A 22,572-nucleotide genomic window follows, 5' to 3' on the forward strand; every position below is an offset into this window, starting at 1 on the left:
GGATCGGGAAATGACCTCGGGTCGGAATCGAACCCGGGTCCCCGGATTTATGGTATGGCGCCTTAGCCACCTGAGCCACGACGCCCCTACAGACCGTATTATTATTCTGTCCGGTCGACCTACACTATACACAGTATGTGGTGGACTGAAAGCCAAGGGTGTGAACACTCCCTTTTGTCATTTATTATTATAATACCTTGATAAAGGAGTCTAAGACAACCTATAGAACACACTGTACACATTTTATGCATTTATCACTGTGCTAGAGGGCAGTCTCAGCTACCTGCGTAGTGATTTTGTAGGTTTCTCGAGCAGTAAAAGTCACAGCTTTGAGGCACAGTGGTGTAATGGTTAGCACTGTTGCCTCACAGCAAGAAGGTTCCAAGTTCAAGTCCAGCGGCCAAAGGGGGCCTTTCTGTGTGGAGTTTGCATGTTCTCCCCGTGTCTGCATGGGTTTCCCCTACAGTTCAAAAATATGCGGTTAGGTTAACATGGGGCAGCCATGGCCTGAAGTGCCCTTCAGCAAGGCACCTAACCCCCAACTGCTCCCCGAGCGCTGTAGCATTGTTGCCCACTGCTACGGGTATGCATGTGCATATGTGAGTTCTTTGGAACTAAAATCTCTACACCACAATTCCTCTTTCACCAGGTCATGCCAAGTTTAACTTTTACCATGATTTCCACCATATTGGCTTTTCCTCCATTTTGGATTTTTTTCAAAACCAATTTTTTCACTTCATATCCAAATTTTGTTCAATCACGAAATTTGGAAAACAGCATTGTGAAACCAACCTGAAGAAAACATGTTTCTCAGATTTTTGATACGCGAGATGGTTTGTCTATAATGTGCAAACAAATTTAATGGCGAATTTGCCAAACAAGATGTGAGACCATTTCTCCGCAACACTTGCACATTGACGTCCAGCCGTTATCTGTAGCCGCTTATCCTGTCCTACAGGGTCGCAGGCAAGCTGGAGCCTATCTCCACTGACTCTGGGCGAGGTACACTCTGGCCAAGTCATTACAGGGCTGACACATAGACACAGACAACCATTCACACTCACATTCACACCTATGGTCAATTTAGAGCCACCAATTACCCTAACCTGCATGTCTTTGGGGGAAACCAGAGCACCCAGAGGAAACCCACGTAGACATGGGGAGAGCATGCAAACTCCATACAGAAAGGCCCCTGGGCTTGAACCCAGGACCTTCTTGCTGTGAGGCGACCGTGCTAACCACTACGCCACCGTGCCGCCCTATGATCTAATGTTAATAAATAAGGTTTGAATTAATTTGTAACTTGGAAGGGTTAATGAAAACAGGACATCAGGAAACATCTCAGCAACAGCTTGACCTATAAGCAAGCAATTTTGAAGACCTCATTGGGAGTAAGCACTAATGGTCCCAGTAGCTTCTGGTCTTATTTTAATAACGTATGCATTATATTACAGGCATTTAGCAGACGCTCTTATCCAGAGTGACATACAACATACCCGGAGCAGCCTGGGGAGCAGTTGGTGGTTAGGTGCCTTGCTCAAGGGCACTTCAGCCATTCCTGCTGGTCCAGGGCATTAAACCGGTGACCTTTTGGTCCCAAAGCGGCTTCTCTAACCTTTAGGCCCTGGATAATGCTACTTATTATTCTAGTTACTATATAAAGCTTTATAGCTCACAGGAACGGAATGAGTAGAGTGTAGCCATGAATAACTTCTGAGAAGAGAACAAACTGGAGCTTTGTCTGAAGCTCAGTAGAGAACATCTCTGAGGACTATTATTATTCTGCACGTACACTAATAGTCCATGCATACATTTACATACCATAGCGATGAATTTAAATATCCTATATGGTCCTGTACTCTTATTTAGTACATGTCTTTCAGAGCAGAGTGCAAGTTGTGGTTTAGTCATTCTTCACATAGCACACTAATTATTTACTCTACTCCTAAATTTAGACAGTGGAAATCATCAGACTTGCATGCACACAAAACACGACCTCAGGGAGGTCATACTTTTTAAATAAATGTAGGCTGAAAATAGGCCGATATATTCTTTCGTTTACATTATTAAATCAAATCCCAAGTCCAGTTTGGTCCAAATAAAAAGAAAGCAAAAAGGCACAAGAATATTTCAAAGTTTTATTAGAAATGAGAAGAGCTCTGCTTATTTTACATAAAGATACAATGGCTTTGCTGAGGAACCTAATGCCTTCATTCATCCAGGAATCTGTAAATTAATTTTACTCACAGGGAAGCAGTTCTCATTATTCCTGCACCTCTTACAGCATATTCAACATCCTAGTAGGTTCATTTGTCTGTAGGGCTGGGATTAGGCTCCTGTTGATGACCAGTGGTTGATTATATACAGTAAAAGTGTGCTAATTCCTCTACCAACTTGCCATAGAAAAAAGTTTAATATACAAAGATGTATTGTTTAAAAAATAATATAAATCATTTACAGTTTGTGTAAAATGTATTTTTCAAATACATGGTTTTGGAAGATCTATATACAAAAGAAATCGTCATAGTAAGAAACCCCTGGGCTAAACATACACATCCATTATGCAACTTTTATTCAATTGGTTGACAACTCCGTGTTGGAACGATAAGAACAAATTGCTTTAACACAAGTACCAGCAAATCTGAACTTGAGCAGGGCACGTCACCAAGTAATGGTGGTCCATAAAAGGTTTAAAAAATAAAATAAAATAGGGCCCAAATGGAAAAAAGGGGAGAACAGGAGTGGGAACAGTTTACTGCACAGTAGTTACCCAATTGTGACTTCACAGTCTAACTCGTTCACCATATTCTTTCATTAATCTACTTTCTCACCATTGACCAAATGAATGTGGGAAGTTTATTTTGGAAAGAATACAAAAAACGCTGTTCACTGTCTGAATAAATATACTTAACAAGTTGCAAGATAATACCTTTATTTTACACAAAAATTCAGACCTAGAAAGATTTCATTAAATAATTTCACGGCTGTAATATATACCTTTTGAAATTCCATACTAAAATAAAACTCTGCAATTACATATAAAAAGACAAAATACACTCGCAAAGGAAATTAGTCCACTGAAAACGTTTTTTTTTTGTCCTGTTTTCCACTGTAAACATTTTCTTTCATGTTTTTTTTGTTTTGTTTTTTTAAAGACAAAAATAGAGTTTTGCATATTCATCTGTGCTCTCACACTATCACACACTACAAAGAGTGGAAGACACCAGCTGCAGTTTTCAGTAAACTACATTCCCTTTTGCAATTGACTTTGTCCCACTTTTCCAAAATAGGGCACTCTGCTGTAACGTGTACTTTGGCAGTTCTGATGGAGCAAGCGCACAAAATTGACCTTTTCTTTTTCCTAACCATTTCCAGCTGGTTAAGTGACCATATCCATACAGGGAGTTTATTCTGGGATTTTACAATGTTGTGATAAAAGCTTTCTGAACAATTACTGCATCCAAACCAGCCTGTGTGAGAGACAGACTGTAAGAGGAGGCTTCTGTTTTGGGCCAGGTTGAAGAGAGAGAGAGAGAGAAAAAAAAAGTGCCATTGTCTGTGGATGGATATTTCTTCAAGAATGTTTTTCCAACATTCAACCCTCAGTGAATCCGTTTCCTGATGTGGAAAGTGGCAGCGAGACGGAGCAAGAGGCAGGATCAGTTTACAAAGTGCAGGAGGTGGGAGTGGCCACAAGGATCAGGGGACGGGAAAGGGTGAAGGAGGCAGGGCATCGAGTGCTATGGCTGCTTGCTCTGGCTCATCAGTATGCACGTCTCCATGGAGGCAGCAGAAATGCTGAGAAGGCAGAGGTGGGCAGGGAGGAGGGATAAACGGGCGTGGTATCTTATCACCTGCACTCCACAGCTACAGTGTTCTGAGTAGGCGAAGCTGAGGAGGGGCTCATACCGGTGTCTGAGGAGCCAGAGGATGTAGAGGCTGTGGTGTGGGACACTGCCAAGCACACAGGAAACGTCAATTAATTGTAGACACACGCATACACACACTGCTCTTTCATTTGGAAGAAAACAAAACCATACCTTCTCTCTCTTTCTTTTTTAATCTCTTCCGCCGCCTGTCGATGGAGGCCACCTCAGATTTCAAGGACATGTAGTATTTACGGATTTCCTGAAGTTTCTCTTGTAGGAAAGAAATTCTCTCGGTGCTTGACATGTTGTCTAGCTCATCTGCAAAAATTGGTAAAAAAAGTGACCAGTGAGAGCAAGTACACTTTATCTGCAACCAGTTTGAGACAGCACACTTGAACATTTTGAACAGCGTGGACACCTACAAAATACAACAAATTTACAAAAGGAGCAATCGGCATGAATTAACGGGACTTACTCAGCTGGAAAGTCCATTTATATGTGCGTGGAGAGGGGAAGGACTGCTTGTCTTTGTGCTTATCTTTTTCCATGTCTTTACTGCTGGGAGACGCATGGCCAGGAGAGCGCGAGAGCTTATGGGCCTTGGCCAGGCTGGAGTGTTTTACTGGAGTCAGTTTATTCGAGGTGTCCATGGCAGACAGGTCTTCACTGTCACTGCTGTGACCTGAAGAGAAAAACACAGCATCATCAAGCAGGGTTCTCCAAAAATTTTGACGTAGCCAGCCTTTTAAAAAAAAAGAAAAAACAACCCAACATTTCCTTCCCTGTAAAAAACTTGCAAAATATGTATGAAATTTCCTGCCAAATGCATGTATGCTTGGCTTTCTGTGTTACCCTCTGTAACATAACTACATACGCTATGGTGTGGTCATGTGGTCTGGTTCAGCCAATTAGAGCACAAGAAATCAATCAACAAATATGGCATCGCTTTCGGTCATGCTAGACACAAACTGAAGGCAATTTCGTGGTGAAATAATTGGATTTGCAAGAAATTACGGGCGGCGGCGACCATCTAAAAATTGCTTGAGCGTTGAGACGCATGCTTGTCCCCCCCCCCCCGGGATCGAGTAGCTGGCGCAGACCGTCTGTGTTAGCCTGGGCCCGCCCATCCTAAGTGTGACGCAACACGGGGGCCTGTTGCGAACTTAGTCTGGCAAGGCAAGTTCTCTCTAGCTCTTCCAAGCTCCCGAAAAATCGGGAGCCAATCAACTTTGAGCGTCTCCAACGGCCCTGGGTAGAGGCGTGTTCAAGGCAGTGACGTAGTAGAACTGCGACCGGAAGCCATAGATTGTTTACAGAATCTATGCCGGAAGCGCTTCGTTCACTAGAAACATTACGAACATGGAGCAGCGGCAGATGCTGTATTGAAAGCATTCAACGGGAAGTTCTCATTGAAAACGGAGCAAAGAGCAGCCCTGGAGGTATTTATCTTCTTCCTGTTACTCAAGCAGTTTCCGTCACGTCACATACGTCAGAGGAAAGAGTGATGTGATTGGTTTAAGCTTTGTCACAGCCTTTTCTGGCTTCGACCAGTAACAAACTGAGGCATTTCAGGGAGGCGGGTCAACCACGCGCTTTGGGAAACGGTTGGGCTTAATATCTTTGCCAGACCAAATGCTCGCAGAGCTTTGAAGTTGCGTTAGCCAGACTACGTCTGTGTAGGCAGAGAAAACCGCCAATCACCGACGCTTATGGACATCTCTGTCAAGTACTGACTAAAACCTAAAAACAGTCCCAAGTCAGCCGTTTGCCATGACGGAGTGATTAGAAAAAGTACAAAATGTCATCTTCAAGCAGTCTAAAACCAGTTGAGATTTAAGTCTATTTAGATGTTCACATTAATTTCCAATGCCAGTTGAGATTTTTAGACATCTACAGGAAACATTTCACAATGAAGCACTGACTAAAAAGGATTTCACAAACTTTAACCTCCCGGAGCGCGATTACTTATTTTTTCCTCAGTAATTTCAGGAACCAGTTTAATCACCCTAAACTACTTCATTAAGATCTAGCATGTTGGAAAAGATTGGGCAATATGATAAATCACAATATCGCTATGTCACAATATGCTTTTCTGAGACATCACAAGATGTTGTGAAATCTTTGACATTTTTACTGTTTGTTTAATAACTAAACGTCGAAGCAGCTCATTTTATGGTAACATTGTTCAAATCTGCAAAATTGTAAATTATAAATTTTTTTTCAAAGACATTAAAGGGCATATTCTGGACCAATTTCATTTTTTTTTAGATGAAAGTATGTCCCTTTACACACTCATCCAGAAGGGTAATTCTGCACAAGGCCATCTGTCTACAGCAGAAAAAACGCGTCTGAGGGAGTCTGGAGCCAGATTCGTGACGTTACCTGCGGAAGCGCCAGCAGGCTGTGCGAGCTTTGCACGGTTTCAGTGCACAGCCTGTGTAGACCAAGCGCTCCCATTTCTCTCTCATTGTCCGGTCTTTTGGAAAACGATGAGTACTAATCCCATCAAGATTGGTGTTGCTACACCCTCCTACGATACAGCTGTTAACCATTTTAATAATAATTACGCGAGAACGTTGAAGAAATTTGCAGAAAACCACCAGGTCGTTTTCTCATAAACAAACCAGCGCTGACGTAGGATTCAGAGGGAGGCGTCCCGCACGCAACGTCACGAAAATCAACGTTTGCTGGGAAATTCAAATGCAAAAGTTTTTTCAGAGGCCGACCAATTCACCTCAAATGGCTTGATTTCAACTGAATTTTTCTGGTCTTGCGCAAGGGAAAAAAATTGCACAAAATACAAAAATGTGACAGATATTTGACCAAAGTTTAATATAAAATAGGAGAAGTGCATTGATCTTGCTCCTGAATTTACCTGTGATATGCCCTTTAAATCATCAAACTCATTTTTTATATAAACGCATCACTGTTTTGTTGGTAGCTTGTTTACAAAGCTAAATATCTTAATACATATTGCACATGGCGGCACGGTGGTGTAGTGGTTAGCGCTGTCGCCTCACAGCAAGAAGGTCCGGGTTCGAGCCCCGTGGCCGGCGAGGGCCTTTCTGTGCGGAGTTTGCATGTTCTCCCCGTGTCCGCGTGGGTTTCCTCCGGGTGCTCCAGTTTCCCCCACAGTCCAAAGACACGCAGGTTAGGTTAACTGGTGACTCTAAATTGACCGTAGGTGTGAATGTGAATGGTTGTCTGTGTCTATGTGTCAGCCCTGTGATGACCTGGCGACTTGTCCAGGGTGTACCCCGCCTTTCGCCCGTAGTCAGCTGGGATAGGCTCCAGCTTGCCTGCGACCCTGTAGAAGGATAAAGCGGCTAGAGATAATGAGATGAGATGAGACATATTGCACATCATAGAAATATCTTCAAGGTGTTGTGATCAGTGTTCTCATATCGTCCTCCCTTACTTTGCAACATGCTAAAGCTCTTTATTTCACCATTCACTGACTCAAATGAGCCTGAATCAAACAAACAACAAATTCTATGCTTGCACTAATGTCTGCTAACAAGAGGAAAAGGTCCTTGAATCCACATTTACACATTCCCTTTCAAAAGAGTGCTTACCTGCTCCGTTCTTTTCTGCAGCAGAAGCAGTTCCTAGCCGCTTCTGGTTACGCTTCTGCTTCTTAGCAGATGAGCCACTGTTGCAGTCGTGCAATCTTTTCTGACCTAAAGTAGCATATAACTTAAATATTAAAAAGCTGTACAGGACAAAATGCCTGGTCATGTACATCCTTAGCATCTAAGCATAGGGAAAGTGTATGGGCAAGCTCACACCAACCTTTGTCCTTGGCATCCCTCTCCTGCAGGGAAATGCTGGAGTTGCTGGAGCTCGCGCTGGCATCAAAATTCTCGCCGAGCCCTTCGTGTGACTCAGCCATGCTGTCTGCCTCAATAGTGGCATCGCTCTCGCTTTTGGTGCTGTGAGACTCATCTGGGCTAGGGGCAGAGGATGGAGAACACAACTGAGGAGGCGCTGTTGTCAGGCTGGGAGGGAGATGGAAGGAGGGCTGCTGGGGTGGCACCTGAGCTATGGCAGAGTTGGGAACATGAGCCTTCTCTTCCCTCAGCACCAGTAGCTCCTCTCCTGATGGCTTCTCCTTCTCTTCGGGGTCGTCGAGGTCTACTTCATGACACACCAGCGCCTCTGGGCCTATCTGAGGCATCATCTCTTCATCAGTGATTGCTGAAGAGTCGTCCTTCATTGTGCACAAACTTGCAAGAGGTTCTACTCTTATCTGGACTTCTTTGGTAAGAGCAGGCATTTCTGCTTTGACCTCTGGTTCTTCAGAAGGAGCTACTACTGCTGCAACTGGGGGTGGAAGGGGTTCTTCCGTTTCCTGAACGGCCTCCGTTGGTCTTTCCATGTCGGATTTCTTCTCTGGCGATAGAGTTTTGGGTTCCTCTTTGTGCTCAAGGCGAATCTTCTTGTCTGGAGTCCAATGCTCTGTGGCTTTGCGCTTGGCTACACAGCTCCTCTCTGGAGGACCGGTGTCTTCAGTGGCTGAATCCGTGTCAGAGCCAGCTGTTTGAGGCACTTGCTCTGTAGGGCTGGTGTGCTCGCTATCCTGAGGCTTCTTAGGCTGACGAGGAGGCGTACCAGGCACCTCAGGCTCAGCGTGATTTGTTGTAGCAGGCAGCTGTAGCAGGGTCTCGGGACCAAGTTCCCTCTGCCGAGCCCTTTTTGATCTCGATTTGGGAGATTTGTCACCAGATTCTGCTGACATCACCACTTCTTCCTCAGGTTTCACCACCTCACTTCCCTCCAGCAGTTGTGGTTTCTCCTGAGGGATGGTGGGACACGCTGGCTCAACCTCTGCAGCCCCCAGCCTTCCTTTCTCCTCCTGCCTTTCCGCTTCCTTCTCCTCCTCTTCCTCCTGCTTTCGCGCTGTAGCAGGATCAGTTGTTTCTGCCCATTCAGGCTTCTTCTCAGGAGTGTCCTCACTCTCACTTTCTTCCGATGAGTTTCCTGAATCTGCAGAGAGAGAGAGAGAAATTTTTTTTTACATAATTGCTTTTCATTCGAATAGCTTAAGATCTTCACTATGCTCAAATACTCTTCAAAAACATACCATTAGACACCCGGTCAGAATCATACATCCCAGAAGTTTTCCTAGTATGTCGACGAGGAGTTCCTGTCAGAAAATATTCATTATTGAGAACCAACATAGCAAAAAAAAAAAAAAAGGTTGTAAAACAGTGGATGCCTGTACAACTAATCGGACTACAACAATGCAAGGTCTTACCCTCTCCATTGGGTAGAGTGGAAAGATCTGACAGACGGGAAGTTTTGGTACCAGATCTGCCCTCGCTGTTTGGAGTTTTGGATACACTGCGAGAGGTGCTGGGAGGGGTGGACTTCAGTGGAGGACGGCCACGTTTTGCTGGTTTGGGCTGTTTATCCTCCTCCTTCTCCCCATCATCTTTGTTCTGTTGGAATTGGCAGAGTTGTTAAATTGTGTTCCAGTGCATGGCGTTTTGTAGAACTCAAACGCCTTCATTTTGGTCTCCTACCTTCACTTTCTTTTTCTGTCTTCTCTTTGTTCCTCCTTTATCGACAGGCCATATTATCCTATCTGCTTTAACCCATTCATCATATCTGTCACACAAAGAAATTCAAATATAACCTTTGCACATTTAAATAAATAATTTTTTTTTTTTTAAAAAGTAAGTCACAAATTCGAAATCAATGGTGGCATGGACCACTAAAGCAACACACACACACACGTACAATTTGCCTGAAGGAAAATACTTTGGTTATGACGTTGTTGACCAAAAATATTCAGGATATCAACCAGAGGACAGTCAGACAGCCAAGAGAAGTGCTGCTTCACGTGAAATCAGTCAAGTAAGCGAAACCTTTCCCCTGTATCATCATGTTTGTCCCCATATCCTGTTTGCAGTGTATTGATTCATTAAAAGCCAGTTCTGCCTTCATAAATGACCTACCTCACATTCCACCCATAGTAATGGACCAGATAGAGGACTTCTCCATCGTCAGTCTCCGTGTTCTTAATATTAGCTTCATAGATTTTCTGTGTCTTTCCCTTGCCATATTTGACCTTGACTTTTGTCCCAGTAACTGAATGTTCAGACTCCTCGCCATCTTCATCCTCCCTCTCACCTCTGAAAAACAAGTTATAGACAGGGCTTCTTAGTCAATTAATGCATAGGAAAACTGAACAAATGCATGGGTGCAAGTATAACATTTTCAAAAACCTGAAGGGGGGGGGGAAGCCCCCCGTAGGGCTCGAAAAAAAATTTAAATTACAAGTTAAAATGGTTGTCTCTCATGCAATCTCATGCAAACATTTATAATATTAATAGTTATATGATTTGCATATTCACATCAAATGTTTAATACATTATCAATTCATCTAAAATAATATTTCAAGTACAACGCTTGATATTTCAAAACATCTAGCAACTACTAATTTAAATGCTGAAACAACCATTTTTAATATGCTTTTGCTGTGATACCTTTTTTACAATATATACACAGCTTGAGTTAAAATAAGGGGCCACATGTCTTGATGTCCTCAGAAACTCCTGGATTTTAGCAAATAAGATTCAGCTTTTCTCATCTCATTCATCTCTAGCCACTTTATCCTGTTCTACAGGGTCGCAGGCAAGCTGGAGCCTATCCCAGCTGACTATGGGTGAGAGGCGGGGTACACCCTGGACAAGTCGCCAGGTCATCACAGGGCTGACACATAGACACAGACAACCATTCACACTCACATTCACACCTACGGTCAAGTTAGAGTCACCAGTTAACCTAACCTGCATGTCTTTGGACTGTGGGGGAAACCGGAGCACCCAGAGGAAACCCACGCGGACACGGGGAGAACATGCAAACTCTGCACAGAAAGGCCCTCGCCGGCCACGGGGCTCGAACCCGGACCTTCTTGCTGTGAGGCGACAGTGCTAACCACTACACCACCGTGCCACCCAAGATTCAGCTTTTTCCATATACAAAAATATATTTTATAATCCATTACTGACTACAAATGAGTTTTCAACCTAACAACCACATTAGAAAAGATGATAAAAAAGCTAAACTTTTTTCAAGACCTACCTTACTTTTATTTAATAATTGAAAGGTAATCAAATATCAAAAAAATAAATAAAAACCTGTTTATAAAAGCAGATACTTGTAATGAATAATTTCAATTCTAGAAGAAAGCACATTGCATTTGCACATCACACAATATCAGATGACAATTTAAATCACCAATAAATGTTTTGAATTCACTTATTACTACATAGCACAAAAATCAGAAAAGTGATTAGTCTCATCGGCGTGACTTTTAAGTCCCTTCTTCCCGCTGGAGCCGTACTTGACAGTCTTTGAACAGCAGTCACAATACGCAACTCCCGGGACGTCTGGTTTTCTCAGCCATATTCCCCATTTGTCACACTCGCTTAACCATTCCCATCTCCATTTATTTCTAAACGTCTTTTCTAATTCTTTCGTATCAGAGCCTTCCGATAAAAACTTCATTTTGACATATTTTGATCAGCAACCAGAGGCAAAGCACGTGGATCTGTCCTAAGGGAGGGAAGCGAAATAAGGCTTATTATAAAAGCTGAAGTTTCATTGGACGGCAGTTAACAGTGAGCCAATCAAAAGCACCGTTCTAACTTGCACCAAAAGAAACGCCGACTCATGGGAATAGCTGTGTTGATTTGGTCGAACAACGTGCTACATGCGTGAAACATGATATCACACATGTTCAACACCGTGAAACAACGGGCTAGTCAGGACCGCTCGTCAGTGAGTGGCGTATAAATTGAATGAGGTTTGTGGCGAAGACGAGATGAAAAGATTTGTCTCGTGCAGAGACTGTACCGCGGTAACCCGGTAATATGCTGAGAGTGAGACAGTAAGAGGGCCACCCCATACCCCCCCCCAAAAAAAATCTCAACGGATTTACACGATTTGGAAAAATGAACCGAAAAAACCAGAGCTTCCGGCACATGCCGGAAAACTTGCACCCATGCAAATGGTACACTGAAAGGTGCCTTTTTTGGGGGGAGGATTATGACACAAGGAGCAACTCTACACAAAAGTACAGTTAAAAATGCTGCATCACTTGTTTACAAGCAACTGATTTGCATGGGGCACGAAGGCAAGCCCATATGGTCCAATCCCACAGAAGAGCTCCTGGAGCACAAACTGCTGAAAAAGTTAATGCTGACACCTTTCTGTTTTAGCCAGCATTAACTTTTTCAGCAGTTTGTGCTCCAGGAGCTCTTCTGTGGGATCGGACCATATGGGTTAGCCTTCGTGCCTCATGCGAAATCAATCAATTAGCCTTCGATACCCATGACCCTATCACCGGTTGTCGTTCCTTGGACCACTTTTGGTAGGTACTAACCACTGCATACCAGGAACACCCCACAAGATGTGCCATTTTGGACATGCTCAGACCCAGTCATCTAGCCCAGAGATTCTCAAACTGTGGTACGCGTACCACTAGTGGTACGCCAAAGAATTACTTAATTAAATATAAATAAAAAATAAATAAATAAAACGTGAAATACTGTCCATAATATCCGAATGGATGAAAATATCTTATTAACCGATGACAAGAAAATGAAAGGAGATACAAATTAAGTTAATAATTTTAAAAAGTTTGCAAGTGCTTCTGAGGAGCCATACGTAGCGTACGTACGCATTCCCGCCAGTTCTGCTGACAGACGGTTATCCGACATTGGTAGACCAGGCTGTGATGGGAAAAGGTGGAGGTGGCTTTGCTAATTATGACGAGTACGACAAAATTACTGTCGTGGCTTAAATCCGCGAATGGGAGCGTGGATCAGGAGAGAGGGAGAACTGAAGAGGACGTGTGTGAGCCGAGCGCAGATGCTAACGACAGTGGCAAAACCAGCCCCAGAACTGCTAGCAAACAGCAGAAACCAGTAAGGAGGAAGTATGACGAAAAATACATAAAACTGGGATTCATTTGGAGCGGGACAGAGGAGCTGCCCAGGCCGCAGTGTGTTGTATGCGAGGACGTTCTGAGCAATGAGTCCATGAAACCATCGCATCTCAAACGGCATCTTACAACCAAACACAGCACTAAAGGACAAACCAATGGATTTTTTTTTTAACGAAAACGTGATGAACTGAAGCAGTCCAAGTCCACCATTCTGTCCTATGGTACACCCGTAGCCAAAGCACAGGAAGCTTCATATCGTACCAGCCTCCTGATCGCCAGAGCCGGTAAGCCGCACACAATCGGGGAACTGCAGCTATGCATAGCCTGTTTTGATTTTTTTCAAGTACAGTACTTTTTTTTACTTAACATTTAAGAACAGTACAGTTATTTGACTTTTAAGTACATTTTCATTTAATATTTAAGAACTCTTAATATTTATTTTAGTACAATGTTTATTTCACTTTTATGTGCAATTAATTTTATTTGATTCATTATTTAAGTACAGTGTTTTATTTTCCTATATTTAAACACAGTGTTACTGTTCAAAGTACTGTGTGTAATGTTACAGTGGCCAACAATATTAAATATACTTGTTAAATAAAACCTCCGCCTTGTTTTTAATGAATACTTAGGCCTACTACGCTACTGTATTTTAATGTTGGTCATTACGGTGGTACTTGGAGAGCCAAGTATTTTCTGAGGTGGTACTTGGTGAAAAAAAAGTTTGAGAACCACTGATCTAGCCATTACAATTTGGCCTTTGTCAGAGTCACTCAGATCCTTACGCTTGCCCATATTTCCTGCTTCCAACACATCAACTTCAGGAACTGACTTCTCTTGCTGCCTAGTATATCCCACCCCTTGACAGGTGCCATTGTAATGGGATAATCAGTGTTATTCACTTCACCTGTCAACAGTCATAATGTTATGGCTGGTCAGTGTATAACATAGTAGTGAAGCAGTAGTGAAACAACCAGGAAATACGGGGGGGGGGGGGGGGGGGTCAGCATATTTAGCGAGCCATTGTAATTGAAACCACAGAAGCCAATCAGACAGCCAAGAGAAGTATGACATCATATGGCCTCAGTTAAATAAGCGAAACCATTCTCTGGCATCATCATGTTAACTCTGGGGTCTCAGATAGCTACAATAATGACATCACTTGTGTGCATACCTAAAATCAAGGATCCTTTTAAAACAATCAAGAAATACAGCCGAATTTGATATTATACTGTACATGGCATAAACGCTTGCTGTGCAACAACACTGGTTAGTAGCGGATTAATAAATGTACCTTTCTCTGAGCCTGGATTTTTCACTGTCGTCATCGTCATCATCTTCCTCTTGATCCTCTTCATCAGAGTCTTTGTCAGACTCTTCTAGGCGCCGACTGCGTCGCTTCCCCAAAGTATCTCCCTCTACCTTTTCCTTCTGTTCCTCTCCACTGCCTTCTCCTCCTCGTACTTCTTCACGCTTCTTCTCCTCCTTTACCTTTTCCTGTTTGACAGGCTCCTTCCCTTCCATTTTCAATGGGGTCACTGTACAGCGCCGTCGGCCCTGCAAAGAAAAAAAAAAAAAACACACAATCCATCAATGGATTTAGAAAATATTCATGTCATTCGATAACTCCATACCAGTAGTAGTGATATTTCCCTTTAGTATAAATACAGAGGTGATTACAGGAAATCGCGCATGCTGATTGGTCGAGATATTTCTCCATTTTTCAATAATCACCTCGAGCGATTCAGCAAAATGGCGGCCAGTCACTTTGTGACGGTAAAGCTAGCCGCACACTACACCGATCCACGCGGTACCGAACCGACCCATTTCAGAGCCGACTCCCTACAGGGCACGCACATATCCCCGACTAGCATCATAAACATTCCGCTAAATATCACGTGACAACTTAATAGCTTTGTGATTGGCTACTGGATATAGTTACTGTTAAATCCAACACTTGAAGATGCTACAGGCTGAATTACAAATGACACAACATGGAATATGTAGCGCACTATCTAGGCTGCATGAGCTATTATTTCCAACCTTAAATAGTGCACTTATATAGGGGAGTTAAAGCGATTTGGAATTCAGCCACACAACTTGAGCAGAGTGGCTTTCCAGCTCACTGTGTCTATGGATAAAGCTTCAGTCTATGGAATTACAGTATATACCTGCATTAGGTGCTACCAACACGTATTTCTCGCGCTAGAAATTGTGTTTAATGAGGTCACACGTTATATGCAAAAGATATGATTGGCTATTGCTAGCGACTCTCGCCGATCAGTCTGGCTCCCGATTAGTTTTTCGAATCGGCTGTGAGATGAGTCGGTACCATCGAAAACTAGTCTTTACGCCTGACTCGCGACTTCAGTTGGCTCGGTACGCTGAAAATCGGCATAGTGTGCGGCTAGCTTAAGGGAGGCAGAATCACAAATTATGAAAGAAAATGCCGTTCCTAAAAGCATTAAAGATGCTACAAGGTTTGGTCTAAAGCTATTCAAAGGTAAGGTGGAATTGTGATTTTTTTAAAAATCTATTTCAATACAAAAGCATTTTATGCGAGTCAGCATAGATAAGTGACAAGTCTGCACACATGCCGCTTCTGAAGACTGTTTTTTTTTTTTTTAAATTCAGAAATAAAAATCACCTGTGTATTTATACTAAAACAATTATCCACCTCAGGCTCAGTGAATATTGTTTAATAATAACCTCGACTTCGTCTCAATATTCATCTTGCCTTTGGCAGATAGTTGTTAAACAGAAGCATGTAACATTACATACTATACAAGTATTATGGACTAAATGCCTATTTAATGCCATTAATAAACAGAAGCCTGAACAGCAGCAATATGATTTCAGTATTTACCCAAGGCAGAAATATTTTGATAAGCACTTTAATGTCAGAGAACAGAAATATTTCCAGGGAACACCGTTCTCCCCCCGAGTTAGTATTTCTAAACTGCAGAAGATTATCAAGAGGTTCTATACCTTTAGGCTTTGTGCAAGTTTTTATAAAATCAAAAAACAGGGGACGGTCAGATAGCCAAGAGAAATATGACATCATATGTCATCAGAACATGAAAGCGAAACTATTCTCTGGTATTATCATGTGCAGCTCCCCTTTAACAAACCATACACTCCAAAACGAATCACAATCTGTACGAATATGCAAGTCTCACTGCAAGAGAAACAGTAGATCCAATAATCTAAACAACATTCTCAGCTACTGTCGCTCCATTTTAATGCATTATTTAATTTTACTTCCCAAAAACCAACACATACCCGAGGGGAACAGATGTCTTTGCGGCTTTTCTCGTCCTCGCCATCCGACTCGTCGACTTCAGGTTTGTCTTTGCTTGCTTCAGGCTTAGCTTTAGACTGCTGGGTCTCATCTTCCTTTTCTTCATTCTCGATCTCCTTTTTCTGCTCGACACTCTTGACAACTGGCTGAACGACTGGCCGAGGGTCATTATGGTGCACCGTCCTGAACTGGATCCGAGCTGATCGGCAATACTCTTCAAATCCATACAGGTACCTTAAAAGTGATGAGTATAGTTATTTTGTTTCATTCATACTGGACATCCTGTACAAGATTAGAAAAACATGCCAAAACAAAGTCATTTTTAGAAAAAAAAAAAAAAAAGGGTTTCAGACGAAAGATCTTGAAGCGTTCGGAATTAAAACCTTGAAACAGCAAACTTGGAAAATTTCCATTTGTGAGTAACTTACTAATGCACATGTGCAAGCATCTGGACCAAAAACTAAAGGCCTTTCAGATTAGAGATATAGAAAACTTGGCAACAAGAATAACTGACTTGAACACAGTCTTAATACCGTTGTGGGGATATTGCCTATTTTCTGTATATTTTGGAACAACTACTCACAAGCTAAATGTTTTGATAAAGATCCAACTTCACATACACACTTCAGGGCTTAAGAGACTGCACAGCAGATGTACATATAAAAACTGATGTACTTGGCACCTACATACAGTACCAATCAAAAGTTTGGACACACCCATCTCTAGCCACTTTATCCTGTTCTACAGGGTCGCGGGCAAGCTGGAGCCTATCCCAGCTGACTACGGGCGAAAGGCGGGGTACACCCTGGACAAGTCGCCAGGTCATCACAGGGCTGACACATAGACACAGACAACCATTCACACTCACATTTACACCTACGGTCAATTTAGAGTCACCAGTTAACCTAACCTGCATGTCTTTGGACTGTGGAGGAAACCGGAGCACCCGGAGGAAACCCACGCGGACACGGGGAGAACATGCAAACTCCGCACAGAAAGGCCCTCACCGGCCACGGGACTCGAACCCGGACCTTCTTGCTGTGAGGCGACAGCGCTAACCACTACACCACCGTGCCGCCCCCATATGGAACATGTATGGAATTATTTGGTAAACAAAATGTTTCATATTTCAGATTTTTCAAAGTAGCCACTGTTTCGTTGGCATTATCTTAACCAGCTCCATGAAGTCGTCACCTGGAATGCTTTTCAATTAACAGGCGTGCCTTGTCAAAAAAGTTAATTCGTGCAATTTCTTGCCTTCTTACATGTTTGAAATCAAAGAGTAAACAGTAAATAACAGAAAAATACAGTAAATAGCCCTATTCCACAATAATCCATATCATGTCAAGAACCGCTCAACTAAGTAAAGAGAAATGACATCCATCATTACTTTCAGACATTGTCTCTTAATTAATAAAAAATGAAGAAAAACCATGGAAGGTGTCCAAATGTTTTACTGGTACCGTACATTACGCATTCTTCAAACTTCAATAGCGGTCTTACTTTTTATAAGCCGTCTTCACATTATATGAAGCTGCTGAATTCAGGACAGGGATGCCCAAATCCATGTAGATCTGTTTCCATATAGATCCGCTCTCAATCTGTAACAGAGACATTATAGTACATTGTTTATTTTTTTAAAAGCAGCATAAAACATCATTTTAATATTTTAAGAGTGTTCCACGACATACTGAAGAGGTGCATCTGGAATGGATCAGATAGCCAAGAGAAACATGACATCACTCAATGTCAGTCAAACAAGCGAAACCGTTCTCTGTGATCATCACTTCAAACTCCAGCACAACCATGCACCCCACATACTAGCATTTTAAATAAAGCAAATTATCCTCGTGTCTAAAATCAACTAACATTGGATCAAGAAACAAAATGTAATCATCGGTTCCATTTCAATAAAGAGTTTCATTCTGAAAACACAAGCACAAAAGATAGGTAAAAGGTATTAAAAGATGCTCACATTGTCACAGCCACCGTGCTGATGAACCAGTCTGAAGAGCTTGAAGAGGTTCAGGTCCTTGTAGCCCAGCACAGGAGGTTTGTTAATTGGCGTGCCTGCAGTAAAGAGAGAGAACATTCAGCAAAGCAATGCACAGAGGAAGCACACTGCAAAACTAGTCATACTGTGCTTCTCAAAATACAGACTTGATCACAAACAATGAGCTACAAAATTCAGCCCTGCAGTTAAAAAATAAATCTGTTCAAACATGGGCTAAATGTGGAACAAAAAAAAAAAAAAAAGGACAGCTTCATACCTCTATCTTCCATGAACTTATAAAGTTGCTGTAGGAAGTGGTCCCTTTCTTCTGGGTCTGGCTCATCATCGGGCTAGAGAGAGGAAAGGGGGAGAAAAAGACACATTTACAGTATTTAGTAGATACCCTTATCCAGAGCGACTTACAGAACCGCTTTGCAGTCTCCATCAAAAACATCCTCATACTTGTTCACAGGATCAGGGACAAAGAACACCATCAAGCTAAAACCCTGTTTTGGGGACAGGTCAGTTAGGAAACAGACAGACAGACAGTGCAGAATAGGTTAAAGAAAGAGACAGACAGAAAGAAAAAGCAGAGCGAAAAGCACGTGTGCACACACACCGAATTTAGTGAACTCTAATGGAGCAGAATAAAATAAATAGAATTTATTCAAATCAAAGTCAAGTGTTATGTGGATTCCTACTAATTTTGGAAGAAACCACCAATTTCTGAGCTTATTCAGGTGCGTCTGTTGCCCCTTTTCCACCAAAGCAGTTCCAGGGCTGGTTCGGGGCCAGTGCTTAGTTTGGAACCGGGTTTTCTGTTTCCACTGACAAAGAACTGGCTCTGGGGCCAGAAAAAACGGTTCCAGGCTAGCACCAACTCTCTGCTGGGCCAGAGGAAAGAACCGCTTATGTCAGCGGGGGGCGGAGCTGTTAAGACCGACAACAATAACAAGACCGCAAAAGATCGCCATTTTTAAGCGACGAGAAGCAGCAGCTGTACAAACGCGAAGTCATCCATTATTATTATTATTGTTGTTGTTTGCTGCTGCTTCTTCCGCATTGTTTTTGCTTCGATATTCGCGCCAAGGTTTATGCAAACGTAGCGACGTAACTGACATATACAGTGACGTAACTGACGTATCTTCTCTTAGCACCGTGAGCTATGGAAAAGCAAACTGGTTCTCAGCTGGCTCGCAAGTTGAACGAGTTGTGAACCAGCACCGGCCCCGAACCAGCCCTGGAACTGATTTGGTGGAAAAGGGGTAACAGATACAAGAATGAACCCCTCCGGGGGGGGGGGAGCTGCCACACACAGCAAAACTCAAACCAATATTACAATATTAGGAATAAATATACTGTACAGCATACAGAGAAACTCCATTGCACCATGGTCCCACATGACATCACCCAATAGCGTAAATCAGCCAGCCAGCAGAAAAGGTTACATCACATAACATTCATCAAGTAAGTGAAACCATTCTCTGCTCTCGTCTTTAACCCATTAACGCTAGTCAATTTAGGTAATATGTAAGGACGTGTCTTATGCTCAAGCAACTTAATTTAAGGCTCCAGTATTTTTCAACGTAATCTCCAACATATGTAATATGAGCAATTTACCAAAGGTGGTCAGTATTTTCTTGAACTGAAAAAAAAACTACAGACAGAGAACCCATTTACTTTAAATTCACTTACAAAATGTTGATCCTAGTGCTGTTTTAGGGCAGGACAGTAAATCTGTACCCAAACATTTTTGCAGAACACACACACAAATCAAGTATCCTTTAGCATCACAGATGGGATATCTTTTTCAGAAGGAAGAAGATGGTTGTGATGCATGCTTTTGATTACACATAGATACCACAAAAGCATTGGGAAAGCATGAATACCCAAAACTGCTTTTTACTGTATTGTGCTGTCGTGTTGAAAAGTTTGATAAAACTACAGCACTGGTAAGACATTCTATGCGGTCTGAATCATCCTCAGCGCTTTATCAGAATGCAACAGTTTTAAATTCAAGGTATATAATCAGGCATTCTAAGCATTAATTGATAATACCCATAGATATGCGAATTGTGTCAAGTGAACAAGTTTTCTGTTCGGTGGTAAAAGCACGGACAGATGTAGACTAGACTTTTAAACACACCATTTATAATGGAAAGTGCTACAACAGTGACCAGTAGATCATTTATCTGAGCAAGCATCAGTTGGTTCAAGAGCTTATGTTAACAAATCTCCAACAATCTGTACTAAAGGCCTGATCACTCAATTAGAATTAAAACCATTTGTGACCAGAATCCGAAGCATCTGTCGGAGAAACAGAAGAATAACCCTGACACGAGTACGTCAGTACCATGAATCATTCACAGGAAATGAAACTGAAAGCAGCCACTGAGACAGTTCAAGAGCTATACATGCAAAACCTAGCTTATTGTCGCCCAGTGTTTATTCGAGGAAATCTGTGGCTTTAAGAGCTGCACAAGCAGACATTCCTGACAGTGTAGAAAGAGAAGCTCTTGTGATGAGCTTCAGACCTGCCCACAACCCCAGCTGGCACACCTCCACTGGCCCTCTGCCAATCCTCATAGCTTTCTTAAGCATAGGAAGCAAGGGTTGCTATGGGAGCAGTGTCGGAAACAGAGCGAATGGCTATTTGTCCAAGCGCTGGGAGCAGGAAGAATGAAGCATTGTTGATCGGAGCTTGAGGGTTTTCCCCACATGCTGAGGCCATTCACTTATTTCATGCAAGGTGCCGCAGATCACACCACGTGACAGCAGAGGAATGTCTTTATTTAAAAACAGAAAAGGAAAAAAAAAAAAAAAAATCCCTGATTACTGATGAAAGTGTGATCAAATCCCAGCCTGGGGCAAAGGTTCAACTGCAAGGATGTCACTTAGCCTTATAGTAATCATTAGCCAAAATGCAGCACTTCCACTAAGTCTCAGGGGTGGACAAATCAGTAATCTAGTCTCCTGGGACATATTTAACATCCAGGCTATTCCCCCCTCAGTTGTGTGGCAGAAACGCAAGTTCAAGAACCAGAGAAAGAAAATAAATCCAACTTCCTACTGCCTTTTGCAAAAAAGGTTTTGATTTGGACCATCTTGTAAGAACCTGGGACATGCAGGTATGTGGAAACACTGATCTCAACCCAAAAAAAAAAAAAAAAAAGGTCACTTATCCGTCATATATCTCTTGCAAAAGCAGCCAGAAGACACCATGTGGTTAAACAGCGAGAAAATAAAAAGGCACTAGGCAGATAATACTGCAATCGCAAGTAACAATATTTGTTACTTTCAGTGTAAGGAGAGAATGCCACATCTCATTACCACCTTTTTAATCGAGGTTACAATTACTATCAAGAAAGGATAAGAACTATGGTTACACAGCCATCCTCATTCATTACACTTGGTCTGTACTATTGCATTTAGCTAGCTTGCCATAAGTTCTTACAACAAATTAGCCATTCTCCATCAAAACAAGGCAGCACGCTTCTCCAGTGAGCTAGCCAATGACTATCATTTCCCAACCCTCGAGTCTACGTTACAATTTTCAGCCTAGCATAATTTTTCTCGCATACCAAATTAGATGCCACCACACAGACCAAAAAAAGCCATTAAGAAAATAAACAACACCTAAAGACATAATCCTACAATCCTCCTTGATAATGCAAAATAAACATTTTCTTACCTCTTCTGGCTCTGGTTCCTTCTCTTCTTCCTCACTTTCCTTGCCTTCACCCTCATCGCTGCTGGAGGATTCGAGGATCTCACTCATATCCATCTTCCAGGCATCAGGTATCCGCTTGGTCTGGAGGAAGAGCAGTGCTTCCTCGAATCCTTTAGAAAGACACAAGGTGCCAAGTGAGACTTAGCGCATGGAACATTTGGAACGCGTAAACGTCAGCTCAGTTGTATGCATTTACCATTTTTGTCAGAGTGCTCGGATTTGCACATGGTGTCCACGCACAATTCTTGAATTTCACTGCGGGCCACAGTGTGACTAGAAGAAAAGCAAGTAAAAACAGTCATCGTTGAAAACCTGCAATGTCAGAACACTCACCAATTTCCAAAACCCAGACACATGCAGATGACGTGAAGGTGTACTCTGTGATTTAACTTACAATCTCGAATCAGCAAATGACCTCGCTAAGCACTGGTCCTTTTTGACAGTTAAGTCATCATTGCAGCTCGGAGAGATCACCTTGGAGAAAACAAAGTCAAGCCAAGGGTTATATTATGTAAGCACAAAGTCTCAGCATGAATTAGACTCGATATATTCCGGTCCAAACTGTTTTATGCCATGAATGTGTGTGATGTCACCTGACCAGGGACACATTGTTTTAAAAGTACATCACCACCATGCCTGTAAGGTTTTGCATAACTTGGCAACTATGGAGGGCAAAGAGAGGACCTGCTTACTTGGAGGATGTCAGTACTGACTCAGTACTGA

General features: G+C 42.4%; 1 protein-coding gene and 3 non-coding genes across 4 annotated transcripts in view; all 4 read right to left on the reverse strand.

Moving 5' to 3' along the window:
- Positions 1 to 2,124: 2,124 nt before the first annotated feature.
- Positions 2,125 to 22,572, reverse strand: part of arid4a (AT-rich interactive domain 4A) — a 30,733-nt gene continuing 10,285 nt past the window's right edge. The window contains 17 exon segments of the mRNA XM_060934421.1: positions 2,125 to 3,954; positions 4,041 to 4,187; positions 4,345 to 4,551; positions 7,445 to 7,549; positions 7,662 to 8,855; positions 8,953 to 9,015; positions 9,127 to 9,310; positions 9,395 to 9,479; positions 9,830 to 10,006; positions 14,120 to 14,382; positions 16,108 to 16,360; positions 17,630 to 17,727; positions 18,102 to 18,196; positions 18,397 to 18,469; positions 21,811 to 21,959; positions 22,046 to 22,122; positions 22,244 to 22,323. Of these exon segments, the coding sequence (XP_060790404.1) occupies positions 3,851 to 3,954; positions 4,041 to 4,187; positions 4,345 to 4,551; positions 7,445 to 7,549; positions 7,662 to 8,855; positions 8,953 to 9,015; positions 9,127 to 9,310; positions 9,395 to 9,479; positions 9,830 to 10,006; positions 14,120 to 14,382; positions 16,108 to 16,360; positions 17,630 to 17,727; positions 18,102 to 18,196; positions 18,397 to 18,469; positions 21,811 to 21,959; positions 22,046 to 22,122; positions 22,244 to 22,323 (3,354 nt within the window). The 3' untranslated portion in view covers positions 2,125 to 3,850.
- LOC132894707 (small nucleolar RNA SNORD53/SNORD92) lies at positions 9,682 to 9,760 on the reverse strand. The gene has a single exon (XR_009655672.1). It is a non-coding gene; the product is annotated as a small nucleolar RNA SNORD53/SNORD92 (small nucleolar RNA).
- Positions 13,870 to 13,951, reverse strand: LOC132894705 (small nucleolar RNA SNORD53/SNORD92). Its single transcript, XR_009655670.1, has one exon. It is a non-coding gene; the product is annotated as a small nucleolar RNA SNORD53/SNORD92 (small nucleolar RNA).
- On the reverse strand, positions 17,837 to 17,918 carry LOC132894706 (small nucleolar RNA SNORD53/SNORD92). Its single transcript, XR_009655671.1, has one exon. It is a non-coding gene; the product is annotated as a small nucleolar RNA SNORD53/SNORD92 (small nucleolar RNA).

This window comes from Neoarius graeffei, chromosome 11, assembly GCF_027579695.1.
Source record: "Neoarius graeffei isolate fNeoGra1 chromosome 11, fNeoGra1.pri, whole genome shotgun sequence".
Lineage (NCBI taxonomy): Eukaryota > Metazoa > Chordata > Actinopteri > Siluriformes > Ariidae > Neoarius > Neoarius graeffei.